Below are 19,699 nucleotides of genomic sequence, written 5' to 3' on the forward strand. Positions count from 1 at the left end.
TAAAATGTTCATATTTGAAGTCATGTCGATTTTAATTTTGGGTGCCTTTTTTCCCTGTGCAATGCCAATGTGCAATAACCATTCACGTGAATACCTACATTACAATTGTGCGTGTTTGAACACAATTGTGTTGTCTTACATAACCTTAGGTCTAATCTTAACCTAACCCATAACTTCGACTGTAGGGCTGAACCCCGGATAACGTGTAAAATTGCACAAAGTGTAATGAACATTCAATGGAAATGGTGGGTTATATTATAAGATCTACACGAAAAACGCCCCCCCCCAAAAAAAAAAAATTAAAAAAAATCTCAATTGACACTTCTGTCGAAAAGTTAACCTGTCGAGATATGATGATGATGATAATCATGAAGATAATCAACATGGCAACAAGTGGAAAATATAATTCCCATAGAAGTTTACACTACCCGTGAAACTCTATTCATATCGTAAATCCCAACAGTGAGGTCAAGGCCGCAGTAAATAGGCCCATCATCTATCTCCCCAAGTCCTATTAATGTGCTAAAACTATGTTTGAACAATTCTGTCTTATATCCAGTTAAAAAGGCAGAAGATCACAAGTCATATTGCTACAGAGGAATGAGTGTGTATAGGCCTAGTCTTCAAATTTCGATTAAGCCTACATGGCAAAATATGTTGAAACAGCATGTGTTTTCTCATCTCAAAAAGCCCCACCAAACCAGAATTTATTTCTAAAATAATATTGTTCACTATTTCTAGACGAACATTTATTACAAATGTGATATGTTACTGTTTCCATACATGCATCTGCACGTACTATTCAATTAAATGGACGCCATAATAATCATTCATTCGAAATACATTTTGGCACGTACATTTTAACATCAGTGTTTGCTATAACGTGGCTTTTGGCATGTATAATATTTAAGGGTTCATACCATAAAAGTTTGCCACTGATGATTTTTCTCATTGCGTTGATTTAGACAACTCTGGCCACCAACGACATAATTCTTAATTTATTTCAGTCCAAATTACATTTATCTTTAGGGAAGCATTTGACTCTTTTATATATATATATATGTATATTTAAAAAAAAAAGATCAACATAAACAGTGTTCAATTATCGACTAGCTAAATGTCAACATTTAAATCCTGTTGATCTCTGTGAAACTTAGCAGAGATCAGGCTACAAAGGCACTGTGTTGTCTATACCTCATAACCTACTTGGCTGTTGTGTTCTTCTACTACAGCGCTTCCAGCGTTGTTCCTGCGCCCGCGCAGAGAGGAGTCGTCCCTACTGGGCTGCAACTGAGCGAAGCGTAAAAGCTACGTCACAACTCTCCGGTGTCCCGGCATTTATTTATTTATTTGAGTGAATGAGTGGGAGAAGCACCCACACAACTGGGCCTGAAAACTGCTAGTTTGTAGCTGTAGTACTACAGGTCTTCTGTCCCGCTATTAGCACTAGCTCATGCTTCTCTCCTGTACAAGTAACCCCCCCACAACAATCACGACAGGCTATAAAGTCATCACAATATTACAGAAACTACCACCCAGAACAACAGCACCACCAAAAACATAAATAATGACATCCACAGACAAAAATATAATAATAATAATAATAATCATCATCATAATAGGCTATGTACATTTTAATCATAAAAAAATCTAGCATGGCAGACAGTGACGTATACTGTCATTCAAAACAATCAAAAGTTTGTTCAAAGAATTGTTTTAACTAGCTTTTTCTAATATTTTTGTGCACTATAAAATGATACTATAGTGCCATTATACTTACGGAGATAAGCTTGAGTTTTATTACACAATCTAACTCTCACAATCTAACTATTTATATAATAATATAATTTGATAAAAATATAAACATTTCGAATATGGTTTAAATTAGGTTATCAACATTTTCTCTGAGGGTAAATTTAGTCCCCAAAAAAGATACAAGGTTTTGGCAAGTTTAATTAATCATTGTTTTTTATGTATATTGCTAACTTTTATGTTAGCTAATTACTATTAATAGTATTACTATTATTGTTATTATTATTATTGACACTAATAGTTACATACCTGTGTGGGTCCTCTTGTGAATCTTGAGGTTCTCTGATCTTGCAAAAACTTTTTCACAGCCGTGGAAAGGGCAGGGAAATGGCTTTTCCCCTGTGTGGACTCTGACATGATTCACCAACTTGTATTTCGCTTTGAAAGGCTTTCTGTCCCTCGGACAATTCTCCCAGTGACACACGTATTGAGAGTGCTCTGGTCCTCCGACATGTTCCACTGTCACATGGGTGACAAGTTCATACATAGTCCCGAAAGTTCTGGCGCAGGGCTGCTTCCCAGCCCCCTCTTGGCTGTCACTCCACTTACACACCAGCTCGTGCTTCAGGTTCTGTTTGGAGCACCTCAGGAAAGCGTCACCACGTTGAATTGCCATGTTCAGCGGTTTGTAGAGACCCAGGAACTGAGAGACAAGTTGTTGGCTGTTTCCCCTGGGGCCGCTGATGCTCTGGCCGTAAGGGTGCGTCCGGGTGAGGATGTCCCCAGGTAGACCCAACATCACTTGACCAGAGAGGTCTCGAGTCGCGTCGGAGGAGCCATGGGCCTGCTCGTGATAAGCGGTGAAAAAAGCGTGGCTTCTGCTATCTCTATAGCTAGGCAGGTCACGGTACCTTCCAATCCCGCCATGTTGGTTACTTCTTGATGCCAGTTGATCAGTGACGGGTGGCATGCCGGCTCCAGAACGATTGGCTCCAATGATGATGCCCCTAGGGCTGTGCTCTAACCGGTGGCTGGGGTATCCAGAGTCTGCAAAATGGGGAACCGAATGGTCAACATATGCACTGTACCTCGTCTCGGGATAGTCTCGCAAATTGTGCGAGGGGCAGAGCTTTAAGGAACTGCCAGTGGGGTGCCCTATGTGCTCCCCTGCCAAAGGTGGCAGCACCACGCTGGGTTCAGTATTGCTCTCCCCGGGGTTGACGCAAGAAAGAAGGCAGCCACTAAACCTCGACAGAGTTGTCATGTTTTGTTGTGAGTTTGCAAAATCAACCAATTCTGTGCTCAAGATTTACCTAGAAATATTGTTTCCATTTTCTTTGCTGTTTATCATCTGTATGTGAAATTCTTGGCCGTGAACTTCGCAGGAGCAAGAACCAGACTCAAGTTCGTTAAAGTTGGTGTGACTCCCATGCCGTTCACTTTGCCCTCTTGATTTGTGGCAATAACCGTGGTAGTAAAAATGCTTCGAAACAGGCCATGGTGCAATATAAAAGCACAGCAGGCAAATCTGCTTTAAAAAAAGGCGCTTTGGGATTGGTTGGAATGTGGTATGATTGACAGGCGCTGGGTTTGTTTTAAAAGGGACACGCAGGCGTTCACTGCACGACTCCGTTTTCAAATATCTCATAGAAAAAGCTTTGAAATGTGCCGCGGTATAGGCTACACTGCCAAATATTGGTGTCTCTTTGACTCTAGGCGCCACATTACAACCGCCTATTTGTAAATGTCTAACGTAAATGTCATTAATGTCTTCGAATGCTGGACATTTTTGTGTGGAAGTCTAATAGACTACACAATTACGATATTGAAATGCAATGTTAAAGTATCAAATGTCAGAACTTTTAATTTAATACCATGTTTATTTTACTGGAAGGAATAGGTTAGAAAAATACATTCTATGTTAAAGGTCCAATGCACCCGTTTTATTTCAAAATCAAATAATTTCTGGGTAACAATTAAGTACCTTACTGTGTTTGTTTTAATTTAAAATGGTAAAATGTTTTACAAAAATAGCATCTTAGCATAGAGCAATTTCTAAAGCAAAAATTTTACTAGGACTGTCTGGGAGTGGTCTTAGTGGGGAGGATAAAACTAGCTGTTATTGGCAGAGAGGTTTGGAACTCTCTTTCTTATTGGTCTATTAACTAATTTACCACCTGATGATGTCACCAGACAGGCCAAAACTCCATCCCACCAAAACAGGCTGAAATTTCAGGCGGTCTTTTCAAACATCTCTTACACTAAAAAGGCATTATCATAATTTTCCCAATTTCACAGTATTATTCCAAACTCATAGTGTGGAAATATATATAAAACACAGAAAAATCACGTTTTTGACTGCACTGTGCCTTTACGATTCCGTTTTTCGAAGTCCTGACCAAGTGGGGTAAGGCTGCAGACAAAAACAGAGGAGGGTAGCCCTATACCCTAAAAAGACCAAAATCAATCACATATCAATACATTTGGCGTACAACAACAACTATATTTAACTAAACTAAATAATTAAGCAACTTTAAAACATGGGTACATGAATGGTGGGGTACAAGCTTATAGCCTCAAGGTAAAATGGCAACAACACTATCAAAACAAACAGACAATACGCATACGGATTTTTACTAACTATTTTGGAGAGTAAAAACGTCAAATGTATTTATTGATATTCGAATAGGCATACATTGATTATCCAATGGCTTTCCATAAACCGCTCATTTTCTTCCATTCTTGCCAGTCTACTTCTCAATTTCGCTGACATCTCTGACAAGCCGATTGGATTTTATCTCACGTCATGCTACAGCACCTGATTTAACGAGCATGTTTAGCAAAGTCAACCTTCTTCATATCTATATACACAACTAAGTCAAACTGTAACTGTCATAGCAATTCATATAGGCTATCCTAGCGCCTTAAGGGCATGCACTCTGTCATGTCTTATGCATGTAGGCTACCATCATGGGAACAATATGTGATGTACATTTATTTTGTAGGAGTTCAAAACAAGTCCAATCTGTCACTTGTAAAAAAAAAAAAAAAAAGAACAGTTAAGAATATGACTATTGTGAAAAGTATCTCTCCAAAGGCTGCAGCGATGCAACTCAGGCCATGCAGCGATGCTGCAACAACTCATCTGCCTGGCAAACACATTTCAAACAGTCATTTATCCTGCCAACGGATTAGAGTTGTATTTAGTGGGTTTAAGTTGTAAATTATACAGGCCAATAAACCAATGTTCCCAAATTAATAGTCCATGCGTCTTCGTTTGGTTATAGTAGGCCTCTATTTTCCTTTAAGCCGTTTTGTGATTAGTTTGGATGCAGAGGTGCACATTGAATGTAGATTTAATTAGTCAACTATTATTTCTCAAGACTGTATTGTCCTCTAACTTTCAAAGTCCAGTTTCAACATTGTTGTTCTGACGTCACACTCAAGGGACTAGGCCCAGACAAAAGGAGTGAGAGGCCCACTTGACATAAAGTGCCGTAACATAGACAAACACCATTGGTCAAACTCGGTAATTATTGTAATGCATGCTCATGTTAGTCGGCCTTTAACCTGGCGCATTTCCGAACAAAAATTTGGAAAAACTTCACGCTTTAGTTACTAGCATAGTAATACGTAGCCTATGAAATAGTCTACAACGGAGTTCCGAGGTTTTAGGGTATGTCTTCGTTCCGAAATAAATTGTAAAAACAAAAAGTAGATCAACAAATCTGGTAAAAACGAACTTTTATGATCAATTACGCCCCATTGTCACCTGTCTCTGCATCACTTTTCGTTGAGGCCCACAATCTCTCAGATCCGCTGTCTATTTATTGAATATTGACATTGCATATCGCGTGACTTCCTTATAATAATAGCTACATGCAACATACGCATAAACAACCAGACATCTTTACATTGTGTGCTTGAACATTTCAGGTAAACTTATCAATCAAAATATGTAGCTAGCCTATTTAAAGCCAAAATAACATTGGTGGTGCTTGGTGGTTTATGTCTGGTGTTTTGTGAAGAAGAAGAAGAAGAACATTTATGCATAAAAATAGAAGCAAAATGGGTATAGACACTAAAATAAATAAATAACACATTGCAGAGAAGTGATATAGGCTACTGTCAAAATGAAGTGAGTCATTCCAGCTTATGTAGTAGACAATTCTGCAGACTTGCTTAAAGCGGGATATTCATGTTTCCCCTAATACACTATACAAATACACAATCCACATGAATGCCTTTGTCATCAATAAACTGAAACATACTGCACAGTACAATATGTATTAGTGTGATTAAATGTAGTACAGTGGTAGCCTACAGATCATGTGCACTTGTTATGGGGCAGTTGGAATGTTGATCACCGTAGGATGTTAGTCGTTTTTCTTGAAAATGAAGAGCTATATAGTACCCAGAAACGCAAAACTGTACAGTATGCATGTGTAATAGCTTTGACTGCTAACTCAAGACATACAGTTTTTGCAGCTAAGTTGTGACTAATCAACACAAACAAGTAGTGTCAGACTAATAATATTGATTGCATTCATTGTAGAATGATACGTCAGGCTAACAGGCCTACATGAAAGACGATCACAATCAAATGTCACACTTTCACATTCAAAATACACAGCCATAGAATGGCAGAACCTGAGGCCTGAGTTGTAGCCTATAGCCACAGCAGAATCCAAATGCACTCGGCTTCAAAGAACACAAAAATGCTGTAAATGGTTGTTCATCTAGAAGTATATATTATGAGGACAATATTATGACAGTAGTTGAATATCAGTGCAATAACCTAATGGATTTTACCTAGACTTAGCTCTATTTAGCTTTGTCAATGTGTCTGCGATGATCGAATGCAGTTTAAAATGGCACCCATTGCCCATGTTAGAAAGGGCCCTCTGTTCAGCACACAGTAAATTGCACGGCACTGTTCATGACCTGTTATTACCTAGTCCTATACGATAAATTAACAGGAATCATACCCAAATAAGTGACAAACAACTATGCTCAGGCCCTTTGTTACACTGTAATAGAGAGAAAAAATGCACAGGAGTCATCGGGGACTTCATGTATTTGATATGCACCCATTTAAAACCAGCCGAGGTGGAAAAGAAGCACATGAAAAAGAACCTAGCAATATCAGTTCATAGGTCATCCTTTTTTGGTGATTTAGACCATTTTGACTATCTGATAAATGGTAGAGTGTATCCGTGTATCCGCATGTGTGTGTAACCCTGTGTTTATGTGTGTGTGTGTGTGTGTGTGTGTGTGTGTGTGTGTGTGTGTGTATCTGCGTGCGTATCCGTATTCATGTGTCTGTGTCTGTGTATGTCTGTGTGTGTCTCCATGTGCATTCGTGTGTGTGTGTATCTGTGTTTGTGCCTGTGTGAGTGTATTCATGTGTGTGTCTGTGTGTTAATCTGCCTGTGTGTGTGTGTGTCTGTGTGTTAATCTGTCTGTGTGTGTGTGTGTGTGTGTGTGTGTGTGTGTGTGTGTGTGTGTGTGTGTGTGTGTGTGTGTGTGTGTGTGTGTGTGTGTGTGTGTGTGTGTGAATAATGTGATAATGGATGAGACTATTCACTGGCACCCCACTCTTGTCATGACTTTATGAAATTTAGATGAATTAAGAGGTTTGGGGTGAAGCCATTTGCAGACAGATGTTCCAATACATCGCAGCGAGGAGTCAATTAGTCATATTGATAAACCATATCAAAGACGTAATTAAAAAGCCAACAGAGAGTCAATGGTGCATATCTTAAACTTGTAGTAGACTCACTTGTTCCAACCCATGAACTGACCACGGACACCAAAGAGTGTACTTCTTCAACTATCATGTTTGAAACGTGCCTTTCCCAGTATTAACAGCTGAGTAGAACATGTCATTAGCAGTGGACGGGCTACGAACCCTGAAAGAGGATGACTGATTAATACAAAAAGGGTGTATCTTTGAGTGAAGAGTGCATCTATGTAACTTCAAAACTAGTCCCCCCCAAAAATTGCAGGAAACAATTGAAGCACTCCATCCCACACAATGGCCAATGCAGGGAGAGATCCGGCAGATTTGTACTGTATTCCTCCTCCGTATCGTACATGACCTTTATGACCTTGGCTGCCTCTGAGTAGCAGAAGGGGTACTTGTGTCTTTAACATGGACAAACAGTGGTCAGGTGATATAATTTGTCCCAGATGGAACAGTAAACAACTTACACAAAGCATACAAAAGCTACAAAGTTTCTCATTTCTTTCTAACCATAAACTACAGACAGAATCCCAAAATGGACCTTAGGTTAAGGTGTTATAAATATGAATGTGAGTGCATGGACGTGTATAGCCATTTCTTAATAGTCCCATGGGATATCGGCATTGTGTATTGTCCAATCTGTTCTTAAGAAAAGATATAGGGATCAGTTCAACTTTGACAAGTGAAATATGACCCTCTCTCTTGGTTTTACGCTCTGCTGATTTTAGAGGTGAAAAGATAAGCCTTTCCCAGAAGCTGAGCAAAAATCTATTCACAAAGAATATTTTCGACAATATTTTCCAATAACACCCTGTGTCAAAACTTGCAACAGCTAATTCATACCCACGTGCATACCTAAAACAAGAGTGGTTGAAACATCAGTGCACCTAAAAATCCTACAAATATTGCAATCCATTACAAAAAAAACAATACATCAACCCGACATATCAGTAGCCCATTAGTACTAGTGTATTAAACACCATTTACCCATTTCATTTGAACTTCTTAATGTAGATAATAAAATACTAACTCAATTACTGCTGATCATGCAATAAATCATCTTTATCCTGTGATTCAATTCAGCAAGAGATTCAGTAGTTTTACAAATGTGCACACGCACACACATATATGTATATATTCGATTAGGTTTGAATTTGTTAACATTGATGGTGAATGAAATACAATATTTTTGTTTGGTGACTATTGGGTTAACTGTTGAGCAGGAAAGTTTCCTCAAATAAACTTGTCGTGGGCTACTGCACGCGCGGCTACAGCTCAGGCACCGCTACACCTCTGAGAGAGGCCCAGCCATGCTAATAATGGACAGGCATTGCACACAGACATCTACATTAACCTGGAATTTGAATAGTTTGTCAAATATTTCAAATGTGAGCTATCAAATCATTTGTTTACCATGTCCAGTATAGTTTTCATTAATAATGTTGAAAAGAAAAATGCATTAGGCCTATCTCACAGTTTGTGTCGTAAACATCAATATAAATTGCACATGAGTCCAGGTAAATTTGATAATATAGGTATATTTTCTGCAGGAACTTTGAATCGCAAGACTAATGAATTGTTCATTATCAAGGCAATGGTGTTCATTATCAACTCAGAGAGCGATTTGTATAGCTAAGCAATATTCTTTATAAATATTACACTACCAGAATAGTGTTTCTGATAAGCTCGTGCGCATGCTCAGGAGAAATATGAGCTCGCAACCATCTACCAAAAATTATTTCCTCGCTAAAACTACATGAAATACCTTGGCAAATATAACACTTCAGTAAGGCATAGCAAGCAATAAATAGGCATAAGTTATTTACAATTCAGATTGGGACAATCCACTGTCTGCGGTTGATCGTTGAAAAAGTATCGTGTACAATCATGAAAAGATAGCATATCAGTTTTTACGCAAGCAATCAAACGAAAGCAAAAGAACTCCATGCATGACAGTTTCTCAATGTAAAAAAGGAGTGTTTGGCTGCACCATCAATGCAAACGAGGAGACGAGGATACATTTAGTCAACAACAACAAAAAACAAGACGTTAATACGTTCATCCAAATGAAAATGTTAAGCCTATACTGGCAATACAGACCGACAGTGTTGAGAAACAATATATCTAGGGCAAAATACACAGGCCTAGTTTTCAGTATCAGGACCTACTCCGTTATAATTGCAACAGAAACAACTTTAGGTATTCTTAAAAATGATCCTCCTGATTTCATTTGTAGATAGGCAAAAGTGGTAGGTTACCTTTGCAGTCTTATTCAACAATTCTCGAAATATTTGTGTATACCAAAACAATTCATTATATTGTATAATCTTGGTGACGTCTGAGAGACCAACGCTTTGATCATTCTAAAAGGAGCATCGGAAGTGATTGGATTGTTATTTATATATTTTTTTAAATATCGTGATAGTAAGTCCAGTATGTGATCTTCAGTTTGTTACATCAACATCGCAAAATTGGATAACTTACTTAGCTTTGTTTTTCTTGTTTATGTTACAACCAGATAGGTCATGAAAGGTGTTGTTGGACACTCAACTAGGCTATAGTATTTTCTAATGAGTAAATGTAATATAAATAAACGAACGTTTGATGTGGTGCTGTGGAAAGTTGTAGATAATGCTCGCATCTGAATCAATGTACTCGTCTGAAATTCAAGAACATTCGAGTGTAGGCGTACCTGTAGGTGTTTTTTTTTGCATCACATTCTGTGTTTGGCTCTCCTCGGCGAGCAACAGTTGCTTTTGATTATTTGGTGAAGACAGTAACCTGTAACAACACACGAGGCCTTAGGAGGGCAAAGGTCGGCGAACCTCTCTTGCCATAGTCTAAACTCCAAGACTCCTAATACTGCAGAAAAGTTGGTTGCTAATAGAATTGAATTGTGTGTTCCGTTGCAGAGACAAGTGTGCACGTGCTTCTCATCGTTAATCATTTTATAGTAACACCCTCACTGTGAACATACCACATATAATAACCTTACAGAGTCCTTTCGTTTCAACAAGTCAATAAAATATCGAAGAGGAAAAGTTAAGAAAACTTAACTGCCTGTCACTTGTGAAAGATCAGAAAGGTCTCCATAAATCTCATGTTCTAAAGCTTCAAGGCTATTCACATTTAACTCATGTGCTCCCTCTCTCACACTGTGTGTGTGTGTGTGTGTGTGTGTGTGTGTGTGTGTGTGTGTGTGTGTGTGTGTGTGTGTGTGTGTGTGTGTGTGTGTGTGTGTGAGAGAGAGAGAGAGAGAGAGAGAGAGAGAGAAGAGAGTGATGAGAGAGTAAAAGAGGGTTTGTGTGTGTGTGGCGTGTATGTATGTATGTGTGTGTGAGAGAGGGAGAGAGAGAGAGAGAGAGAGAGAGAGAGAGTGGGGAGGGATGGAGGGAGGGAGGGAGGGAGGGAGGGAGGGAGGGAGGGAGAGAGCGCACGATAGAGAGGGAATCATGCCATTTTCCGTAAAAAAAAATTGTTGTTGAGTTTAGGAACGCAGCTGAGATCTATCTGCTCTAGAAGAAGCACACACGTTTAACTTTGATGAAACAACATGACTGATAGGAGTAAATGAAGAACATGTAGCTTAAAAAAGTTACCACAAGAAACAACAAAAGTTCTGAATATCATAAACAAGTGTCCCGAGCTGACTTTCAACGAAAGCACAGATTCACACACCCCCACAGCATCCGTACAATTCTCCACGGTTGCTTTCCTTCAAAAGAAAATTAAACTTAACAATTTAAATATTGCATAAATAAGAAAACTCACCTTACAATTTAAAATACTTTTTCTCGAAGAGGAATATGTTGTGGGAATGATTGCGGGGTGGAGGGCGAAAGCAGACTGAAGGACTGATTTGAAGATTTTTCTCTTTTTCTTTTTTCAGATGTCTAAAATAAAGAATGTGAGCTCCTTCCTGGGACAGATTGAGGGGTAAGGGATGTGAAAGGATTGGAGTTATAAAGCGCCGCTTGAAGCACTCAACGCGTCTCTGAACTTGATCAGATTTTATGTGTCCTGCAGCGAGTCAGCGGCAACCCTGTGAAACTCGCTCAATGGCACGATTTTTTGGATAAGCAAAAAATCTCGGGATATTACAATTACTGCCATCTTTCTTTCTGTCTTTTATTCCTGCGTCTTACACCCAATAGAGCTTTGCAAAAAACCGACCCCCTCCTTTCTCAAGCGGCTTCAAGAAAGCCACATTTCGGATCTCTGCCAACTACTTTCATGTTCTCAGTTAATAAGAGACAAAATGCTCAGATAAAAAGATAGATAGATAGATGGAGTAAACATGAATTATTTCGTGTTACACGTGTATTTAAAAAATAAACTATTCAGACATGCAGGCAGGCTATAACCAAACGTTTACAAAATGATGTTCCCACCAAAATGCACCAAATAAAGTGTTATGTTTTTGCATAGAAGCTGAATTGTGTTTGTTGGTTAAACAGCATGCTTGTGGTATGCCTGAATTCTACGACATTAATAAAAAAGAAAGGCCTTGGTCATTATCTGAAGTTTGGATAAGGGTATACTTTTTCCTAATGTTGCGAGAACCCCATTTTCAGTAACTTTGTTTCATTTCATTGCCTACAGACCTATCTACAACAAACATTTGCAATGACTATTGGCCTCTGGTTTAATATTTACTGCTTATAATGGTGTTTATCCAACTTCTGCAACAGTTTCTGCGTTATAAGACCGAAAATAAATAAGGCTCATGCTATTGAAGCGAGAGTGCTCCGATGCCTTACCTGAAAAATAATGCCTGCACTAACCAATCAAATTAAACCATTGAGACGAACTGCCATTTTCAATAGCAAACCGTGCCAATCAACAGACATCTAGCCAATTAACTCTCTTCTTTGGCGTCACGTGCCAAATGGGTAGCTGGGCTCTCATTGGGCGTCGTAGCACTGCCTCCCGAGTTCATTTATGTGCAGGGAGTGAGTGATTGACTTTATCAGTCCAAGGACATCATTCGTCTGGAAAGGGGGGGAAGTTTGATCCTCTTTCTCACGGATCCCAGTTACGGGAGTTTTTCTCCTCGCTCTGTAAGCGAAGGATTGTTTTTTTCGTTGTTTTGGTGTTTTTACAGTAAAACAAATCTTATTCTACGTTTCAACGCACTGAAATCGGGTTCCCGTTATCCGCGGTTAGAGTGAGCTCCACTAACCTGGGGTTTCAGTTCATTTTTTCTTTTATTTCGTTTTCTAAGTTCATTTGAGCCCAATGACTATGCTCCTTGACAGCGGTCCGCAGTTCCCATCGCTAGGAGTGGGGGGTTTCGGAACACCGCGGCACCATGAGATAGGGAACAGAGACCCCGGTTTGGGACTCAATCCCTTCGCTGATTCATCCCACTCCGCAGCTTTCAAACTCAGCCCAGTGGCTCACGATATAACCTCCAGCCAGACTTCAGCTTTTACCCCGCAAGCCAGTGGATATGCTGCTGCCCTGGGACACCATCACAGCGGACAGGTGGGTTCGTACGGCGGGGGACCTTTCAATTCAACCCGGGACTTTCTATTCAGAAACCGTGGCGTTGGAGAGTCTGCTGCATCGAGTGCCCAGCATGGGATCTTTGCCGCTTCTGCTGGGAGCCTGCATGGACCTCCTGGAATCTCCGATAACCCTGGACATCTGTTGTTTTCAGGGCTCCACGACCAGGGCGTGAGCCACACTTCGCCAAGCGGACATGTAGTCAACAGTCAAATGCATCTTGGTTTACGCGGGGACATTTTTGGAAGACCCGATCCGTACCGTCCGGTCTCCAGCCCTCGGACGGACCCCTACGGCGCTCAGCTCCACAACTACAACCATCCAATGGGGATGAATATGGGGATGAATGTGCCGACACACCACGGTCCTGGGGCCTTCTTTAGATACATGAGGCAACCCATAAAGCAAGAAATGTCCTGTAAATGGATAGATGAGAACCAGATGAACCGACCCAAAAAGACTTGCGAAAGGACTTTCAGCACAATGCACGAGATGGTGACGCATGTCTCCATGGAACACGTTGGCGGCCCCGAGCAAAGTAACCACATTTGCTTCTGGGAGGATTGCCCGAGAGAGGGGAAATCGTTTAAGGCCAAGTACAAACTTGTGAACCACATTCGAGTGCACACTGGAGAGAAACCATTCCCCTGCCCATTCCCTGGTTGTGGGAAAATTTTCGCCAGGTCGGAAAATTTGAAAATTCACAAACGAACACACACAGGTAATTACTATCGTCAAGTTTGCTGACAAACAACAGCCACACGTTTACAGTTGCCTATCCATAGGCCTGTTGTTTTCATTGTGCATGGGGAAAATAATAGACCGAGGCGAATATTGTTGAGAGGTTGTTGCATTTTATAGAGTAATGCAAGAACGAGTGAAGGCCGCAATTTGGTTTGTATTTTAGGCTGGGCTAAGAAATATGTTGGAACGAAAATAAAATGTGATTTTACGCACTGAATATTGCATTTGTTGAACGCTCGGGATAACCTAATTCACATCTCAATATCAAACGTGCATATGTTGATGTTGTATTGTGTGGACATATTTCTCGATTGGAGAAGCTATTCTGCACGCTATCGAAGGTGTTGATCAAGTTACATTGTGTGTATTAAGGGAGAGACAGACACATACTTCCCCCAAACTAAAGTGTGAGAGAATTAGCTTAACTAGGCCCACATTTAGACGGACACCCCTCAGTGGGGTTTTGTGAGTCTGGCCCGTTAGTCCTTGTTTACTAGGCTAGGCTATGTGCTACTCCATCCTATTCAAATCAGTGCAGCAGTGGGGTTGTAACATTGTCGCCTATTTAAACACACTACGACAAAGCACACAACAGAAATATCAAAGTCTATATACTACATCAAACATAAGAGCATTCACTGGTCACTATTTGTGCACGTCGATGTGTAGCCTAACAAATCTAGGCCTGTATTGAACATATCATGCATGCTGTTGCTATTCACAGTGCACTATTGTTATTCACAGGGCAGACTTCATCGATGGTGAATCAAGCCAGCATCCCTATTATATCTTGCATAGGCAGGCCTATGTCGGGATGGTAGGCTTATCAATCCACTGTGTATAGGGGTTAATGAATTGTGCTTATTCCATCTTGCAGGTGAGAAGCCGTTCAAGTGTGAATTCGACGGCTGCGACAGACGCTTCGCCAACAGCAGTGACAGGAAAAAGCACATGCACGTGCACACTTCGGATAAGCCTTACATCTGCAAAGTGTGCGACAAGTCCTACACGCACCCCAGCTCTCTCAGGAAACACATGAAGGTAATTAACGTGTTCATTTCACCTTAAACACACAAACACAATACTCTCCCTTGACCAAGGGCTAATCAAAGGATCAGCGCCCAAACAGCATCACGTTTTCTCTGCTGTCTCACTGGTTTGGAATGTAATAGAATAGCATATTTATTTCCCAAACATTAGGCTACTACTTGTAGGATAAGTTAGAGAAGGAAATAGCGCAGCAATGCATTAGCAATTTGATAGATCAAAGGGTAAGGTGTATTTACTTAAGCTGAGTTGACTCGTATTGAGTGTGTGCAACATATTCAACGTTATTCTTCATGCTATAGGGCCTATAGACATACGCATATATCATAGCAACTCCTCTTGTTTTATTGTATTATTATTACAGGTACACGAGTCTCAAGGTTCTGAGTCATCTCCAGCAGCAAGTTCTGGATATGAGTCGTCCACACCACCAGTTCTGGTATCAGCGAACACTGAAGACCCAACAAAAACACCACCGTCAGCCGTGCAAAACACGTCGGGGCACAGCGATGCAGGACTGCCACCCAACTTTAATGAATGGTATGTTTGAAGTCATAACCATGCTCTCAATGTGGATCAAGATTAAGGAAACCTTAAAAACCTTAAAAACTTAAACACACAAAATTGGATTGGAACAACACGAGGAGATGAGAGCAAGCCAGCAGTAGCAGGCCTCATCCTTTCTCAGGATTGGGGTTTGACTTTTATTCCGAGTTCGAAGAAAACAAATAAATCATAAATAATGAAATAATACTTTCTAAGAATAAATAAAAGTTTTTTTTCTCCCTTTTTTAGTTTACAGATTTCAAATGATTCTTTTATTTTTCATTTTATGTATTTTCTCAAAATTGTATTTAAAAATAAAGAAAAAGGAATAATATTTCACGGTGTTTTATATAATGGTGACACACTACAGTCGCCTTTCAATTGATTGTTAAAACTTCAGACAGTCTTAAGAAACGTGCCAAAGTCTTTGTCTTGAACTTGAACAAAAAATAAATCATAAATAAATATATACTCGTGAATGTATTTCCTTGTTTGATGGGGTCGAATCTGTTGTCAATGTCTGTTTTCAGGTGGAGAAATGTGGTATTAGGTTACGATTGTTACCGTTGAATATAACGTTGCCTTTTGTTAATAACGTTGTAAATACATATCCATGCTGCCATATTTATCAATTTGTAATTTAATTATGGGTATAAGTTCTGAAACTTAAAGATATTTATGGAAATGTTTTCTAACAAGACTGTACAGATTTGGGTCATAACCAACTTAACATTCAACAAAGTGATCAACTCTAAAGCGCCAATATTGCGATTGTATCTTTTTTTAAGCAATAAATGTGTCTTATTTGGATCCAAGATATCATCTATATAAATATGATGAATTTGTCTATATGATGCCCATTTTTCCATCACTTATTGTTTAGCTTGTGAGGCCATTGACATGTGAATAATCAATTCTGTAAATCTGAATTGTTATCAAGTGAGTTGGCAAACTATATAAAACGGTTCTGTCCATATCCCTATGGTCAAATTCACTTTTTTTTGTGTATTTTACTTCGATAGAATCAGAGAATAGAGCTCAATTGTAGCATAATGTCAGTACACATTCGAACGATCCATCAGCTATTGCACCCGTCGCATTTACAGACGTTATAGCTAGTTCATTCATGAATTCCAAACCAAGGTGACAGTATTTAGAGTATTTCAAATTCGGGTCAAATACCCAAACATATGAGCCAGTATGGCAGTCCTTCATAGTTCCAAAAAGGTCTTTGTGCAAGTAGGCCTATGTTAAAATGTGTGCATCGGCAACAATGGAACTGTCACAACACAGTATCTTCAAAATAAAAGTGTTTTTGTCTGTCAGCTTGCATTGTTTTAAATGTAATTCTTCTGTGAAACTAAGCGTGTTATTTGTTATAAGTACTGTGGTGTTGCATATAGAGAAGTTTGATTACACATTTGCTTGTTTTGTGTGAATAAGCTGTCGAGAAAACATTTTTGTGTGAACAAAATTTAGTCTGGGAACACTAATAGATATATGTGGGTTGGGGAAAATATGTTCAGTGGCACAAAGAGTTACAGCATTGCATTGTAACCTATTTTCAAGAATTGAATCTTATGCATACCACAAAATATATTGTGCTTATGAGAACGATTTCAGACCACCAGCACTACAAAATGTAAAAACAGTACCTCGTAAGTGACAGTGATAAATAAAATACGTTTATTTAAATAATTTAAGGAATATATGTTTTATATACTATTTTCTATACATCAATTTAAAAGAAAAACTTTTTTTCTTATTCCCACAACCCGTATGCCCCATGTCCTGTCAAAGCAAATTTTTTGATGTATAAACGCAGCTAGAATGTGATGTTGTAACACTTTCTGGGAGAAATGGGTCACGCTCCAAGTTATTCCTGAAAAGCAAAATGTTTTACTGATGAACTGTGTCACTGTGCCACAATCGAGGCAAACGATGATACAACAGCGAGCCTATTTGTTATTTAGCGGAAAGAGGCAAAGGTTCCTTATACTTTTTAAAGTAGGCTATTGTTTGTTGGTTTGTTTGTTTTACCAACTATTTATGAAGAAATGTGAACATACATTTTGACTGAAATAAAATAAATGAAAAAGTAACAGACTGCGACGTTTAACATTCTTTGTCATTGTTGTATTACTCTCTGCTAAGATCATATATACATTTTATTTGTCTTCGAGTCTGTGAGACTCGGCACTTTACTTGAACTTGACACTGAGGAAGGCGCCATCTTAGCATCTTGTTTCTGGGGCGAGAGAAGGACAGGAAAAGTTATCGACTGTAGCCTTCTTGGTGCTTTTTAAAAAGGAGGTGCGATTGGGGGAAACATTCGCCTGTGGGAATGAAAGTGCCACTTAAATGGGATCACAACGTGAGAACTATCAAACTAACAACTACTAAAAAGTAAACCAAGAGAGTGAGTCAAATGAGGACATAAGCTGGCGCGAAAGTATCGTCATACAGCATGCTAGTCAGGCTGCCAAATGTAACCACTGAGCACCATATCAGTCGGTTTAAGCATGCATTTGCTGAGTGCTGCTGACCGTTGACAATGTATGTATGGCCCACTACAGCGAGAAATAGTTTGAAAAACGTTGTAGTAGTTTATAAGCTGAGGAGTCTCATGAAAGATTAATTGTATGTTGGCTACTTCGCAAATATTAAATCATATAGGCTATCAAACTCAAATGAATGAAAATAAGTAAGCATGCTAAACAACTGTATTTGCATTAACCAAAAACCCTTGAAACAAGATTTGTTTACCAACTGGTAGGCTAACGTCTGCATTTTCATCTTCAGTAATAATGCGGGAGGCCTATTGTGTTTGAATCATGATTTAACTTGTGATGATTGTAGGCTATAATTGTAAATTAATGTTGTTTGCTATAAGACGTATTTAGTGAGCAGTATTTTGGGCCCAACCCCCACAGAATCTACCCCCAATTCGGGGCCTGCCCAACCCCCATCTTCAAATATAAACAGATTTAACAATTTATTCAAATTCCGTTTTCCCCCCTCTTGCGCAAGCGCACTTTTGTATTTCACAGGGACATGTTTTTCCCTTACCCGTGCAGTTCAAGTTCTTTCTAGCGGACCCCATGACGTCAAAAAATGGGACAGGCTTTCCCTGCAAGTAGCTCTGTGAAACAGAACGCTCACGAAAGCTGAACCACGCATTTATGACGACGATGATGGCATAACGGAAGAATAGGCTAACTCACACCTTATGCAGGCAAATATAACCGAATAGAACCCGATAACTCCAAACATAATCGTGTTTTGAGATGATGAGAAAACGGGGTGTAACCAAAAGAAAAACATGAAAGGCTCCTTTATGAGGATTCTCAATGGGATTAGAAAGCACTGGCAGTCACGTGGTAGGAGATGTGAAGCGTTTGTCTGACAGTGTTGTTTGTGAATACAGTAGTAGGCTCTATGTATGCGGATAGCAATAATATGAAGCGTTCATTCATCTCGACATATGGACGGGGATATATTTGGAACTATAGAACAGCTTTGGCACCGGGCGGCGCACACCATCTCTCCACGACTCTAGCGCTCACAGTCACAGATGAGCTCACATTATATTGGGAGTAGCCTAGTCATTTTGAAGAACTATTCTGGCCATAATGGGGAAACAACAAACTGGCAAACGTCTGCATAAACTGTTACGATATTATTCATTGAAAACTAAACCAACCCACCCCTTACCCTTCCTCCACCAATCTCAATCTCATAGCATGTGCTGGCTAAACGCGGAAGCACCGTCTATAAGAGGATAAACCGATACAAGCAGGTTGCAAACGCTTTTTGTCACGCAACCGAGTTTGTGATCTTAATAAACTCGCTGGCTAAAAGATCTCGCGCAAGGCATGCTGAGTGAACGTGTATCAGAGTTTGGTTCTGGCACGCAGTGCCATAGAGGTATGTGGAATTTGGAAGGCACAGCACGGCTGTTTAATATTATGAAAATTATTTTAATCATAATGGTGTTGGGTTCTCAGTGATACAATAAAGTTCAAGTGGTCAAAATATCTAGGCCTATATGCAGTTGGGCCAAATCTTGAACTGGTCTCTTTCTAAACTTCTGCACAAGACAATCAAGGTCCAACATCTGTTTTTGTTCTGAAATAAATAAAAATACAATAATAATCAGATTCGTCAGAACATGTAAATGGCTACTTAGTTGTAAATAATTTATTAGGCCTACTACGTTTTTTATTGAGTGATGCTGTTGTGCATGAAGAAAAAAAACAAATGCGCCTTTACAATAATACAACAAAATGTAGTGTTAGAGCCTTGAAAAGCCTGCCATTTAAAAAAATAATTTTCATTTAAAGTTTCTTAAAGTTC

The 19,699-nt window shown here is 39.4% G+C and overlaps 2 protein-coding genes across 7 annotated transcripts in view; one reads left to right on the forward strand and one right to left on the reverse strand.

Moving 5' to 3' along the window:
- Positions 1–19,699, reverse strand: part of LOC115172874 (zinc finger protein ZIC 4) — a 150,515-nt gene that overhangs the window by 42,477 nt on the left and 88,339 nt on the right. For 2 of the 6 annotated variants that reach the window (XM_029730725.1, XM_029730716.1), the window contains exon 1: positions 2,062–3,545. In XM_029730725.1, coding sequence (XP_029586585.1) covers positions 2,062–3,016 — 955 coding nt within the window. In that variant the 5' untranslated portion in view covers positions 3,017–3,545. Of the gene's footprint in view, positions 1–2,061; positions 3,546–19,699 lie in introns of those variants that run through there. The other 4 variants (XM_029730710.1, XM_029730700.1, XM_029730733.1 and 1 more) reach the window with 3 other exon arrangements.
- LOC115172896 (zinc finger protein ZIC 3) lies at positions 12,418–17,445 on the forward strand. The gene is made up of 3 exons (XM_029730743.1): positions 12,418–13,727; positions 14,628–14,791; positions 15,162–17,445. The coding sequence occupies exons 1-3, from the start codon at positions 12,737–12,739 to the stop codon at positions 15,345–15,347; spliced, it is 1,341 nt and encodes a 446-aa protein (XP_029586603.1). The 5' UTR covers positions 12,418–12,736; the 3' UTR covers positions 15,348–17,445.

The sequence above is a fragment of the Salmo trutta genome, chromosome 3 (genome assembly GCF_901001165.1).
Source record: "Salmo trutta chromosome 3, fSalTru1.1, whole genome shotgun sequence".
NCBI lineage: Eukaryota > Metazoa > Chordata > Actinopteri > Salmoniformes > Salmonidae > Salmo > Salmo trutta.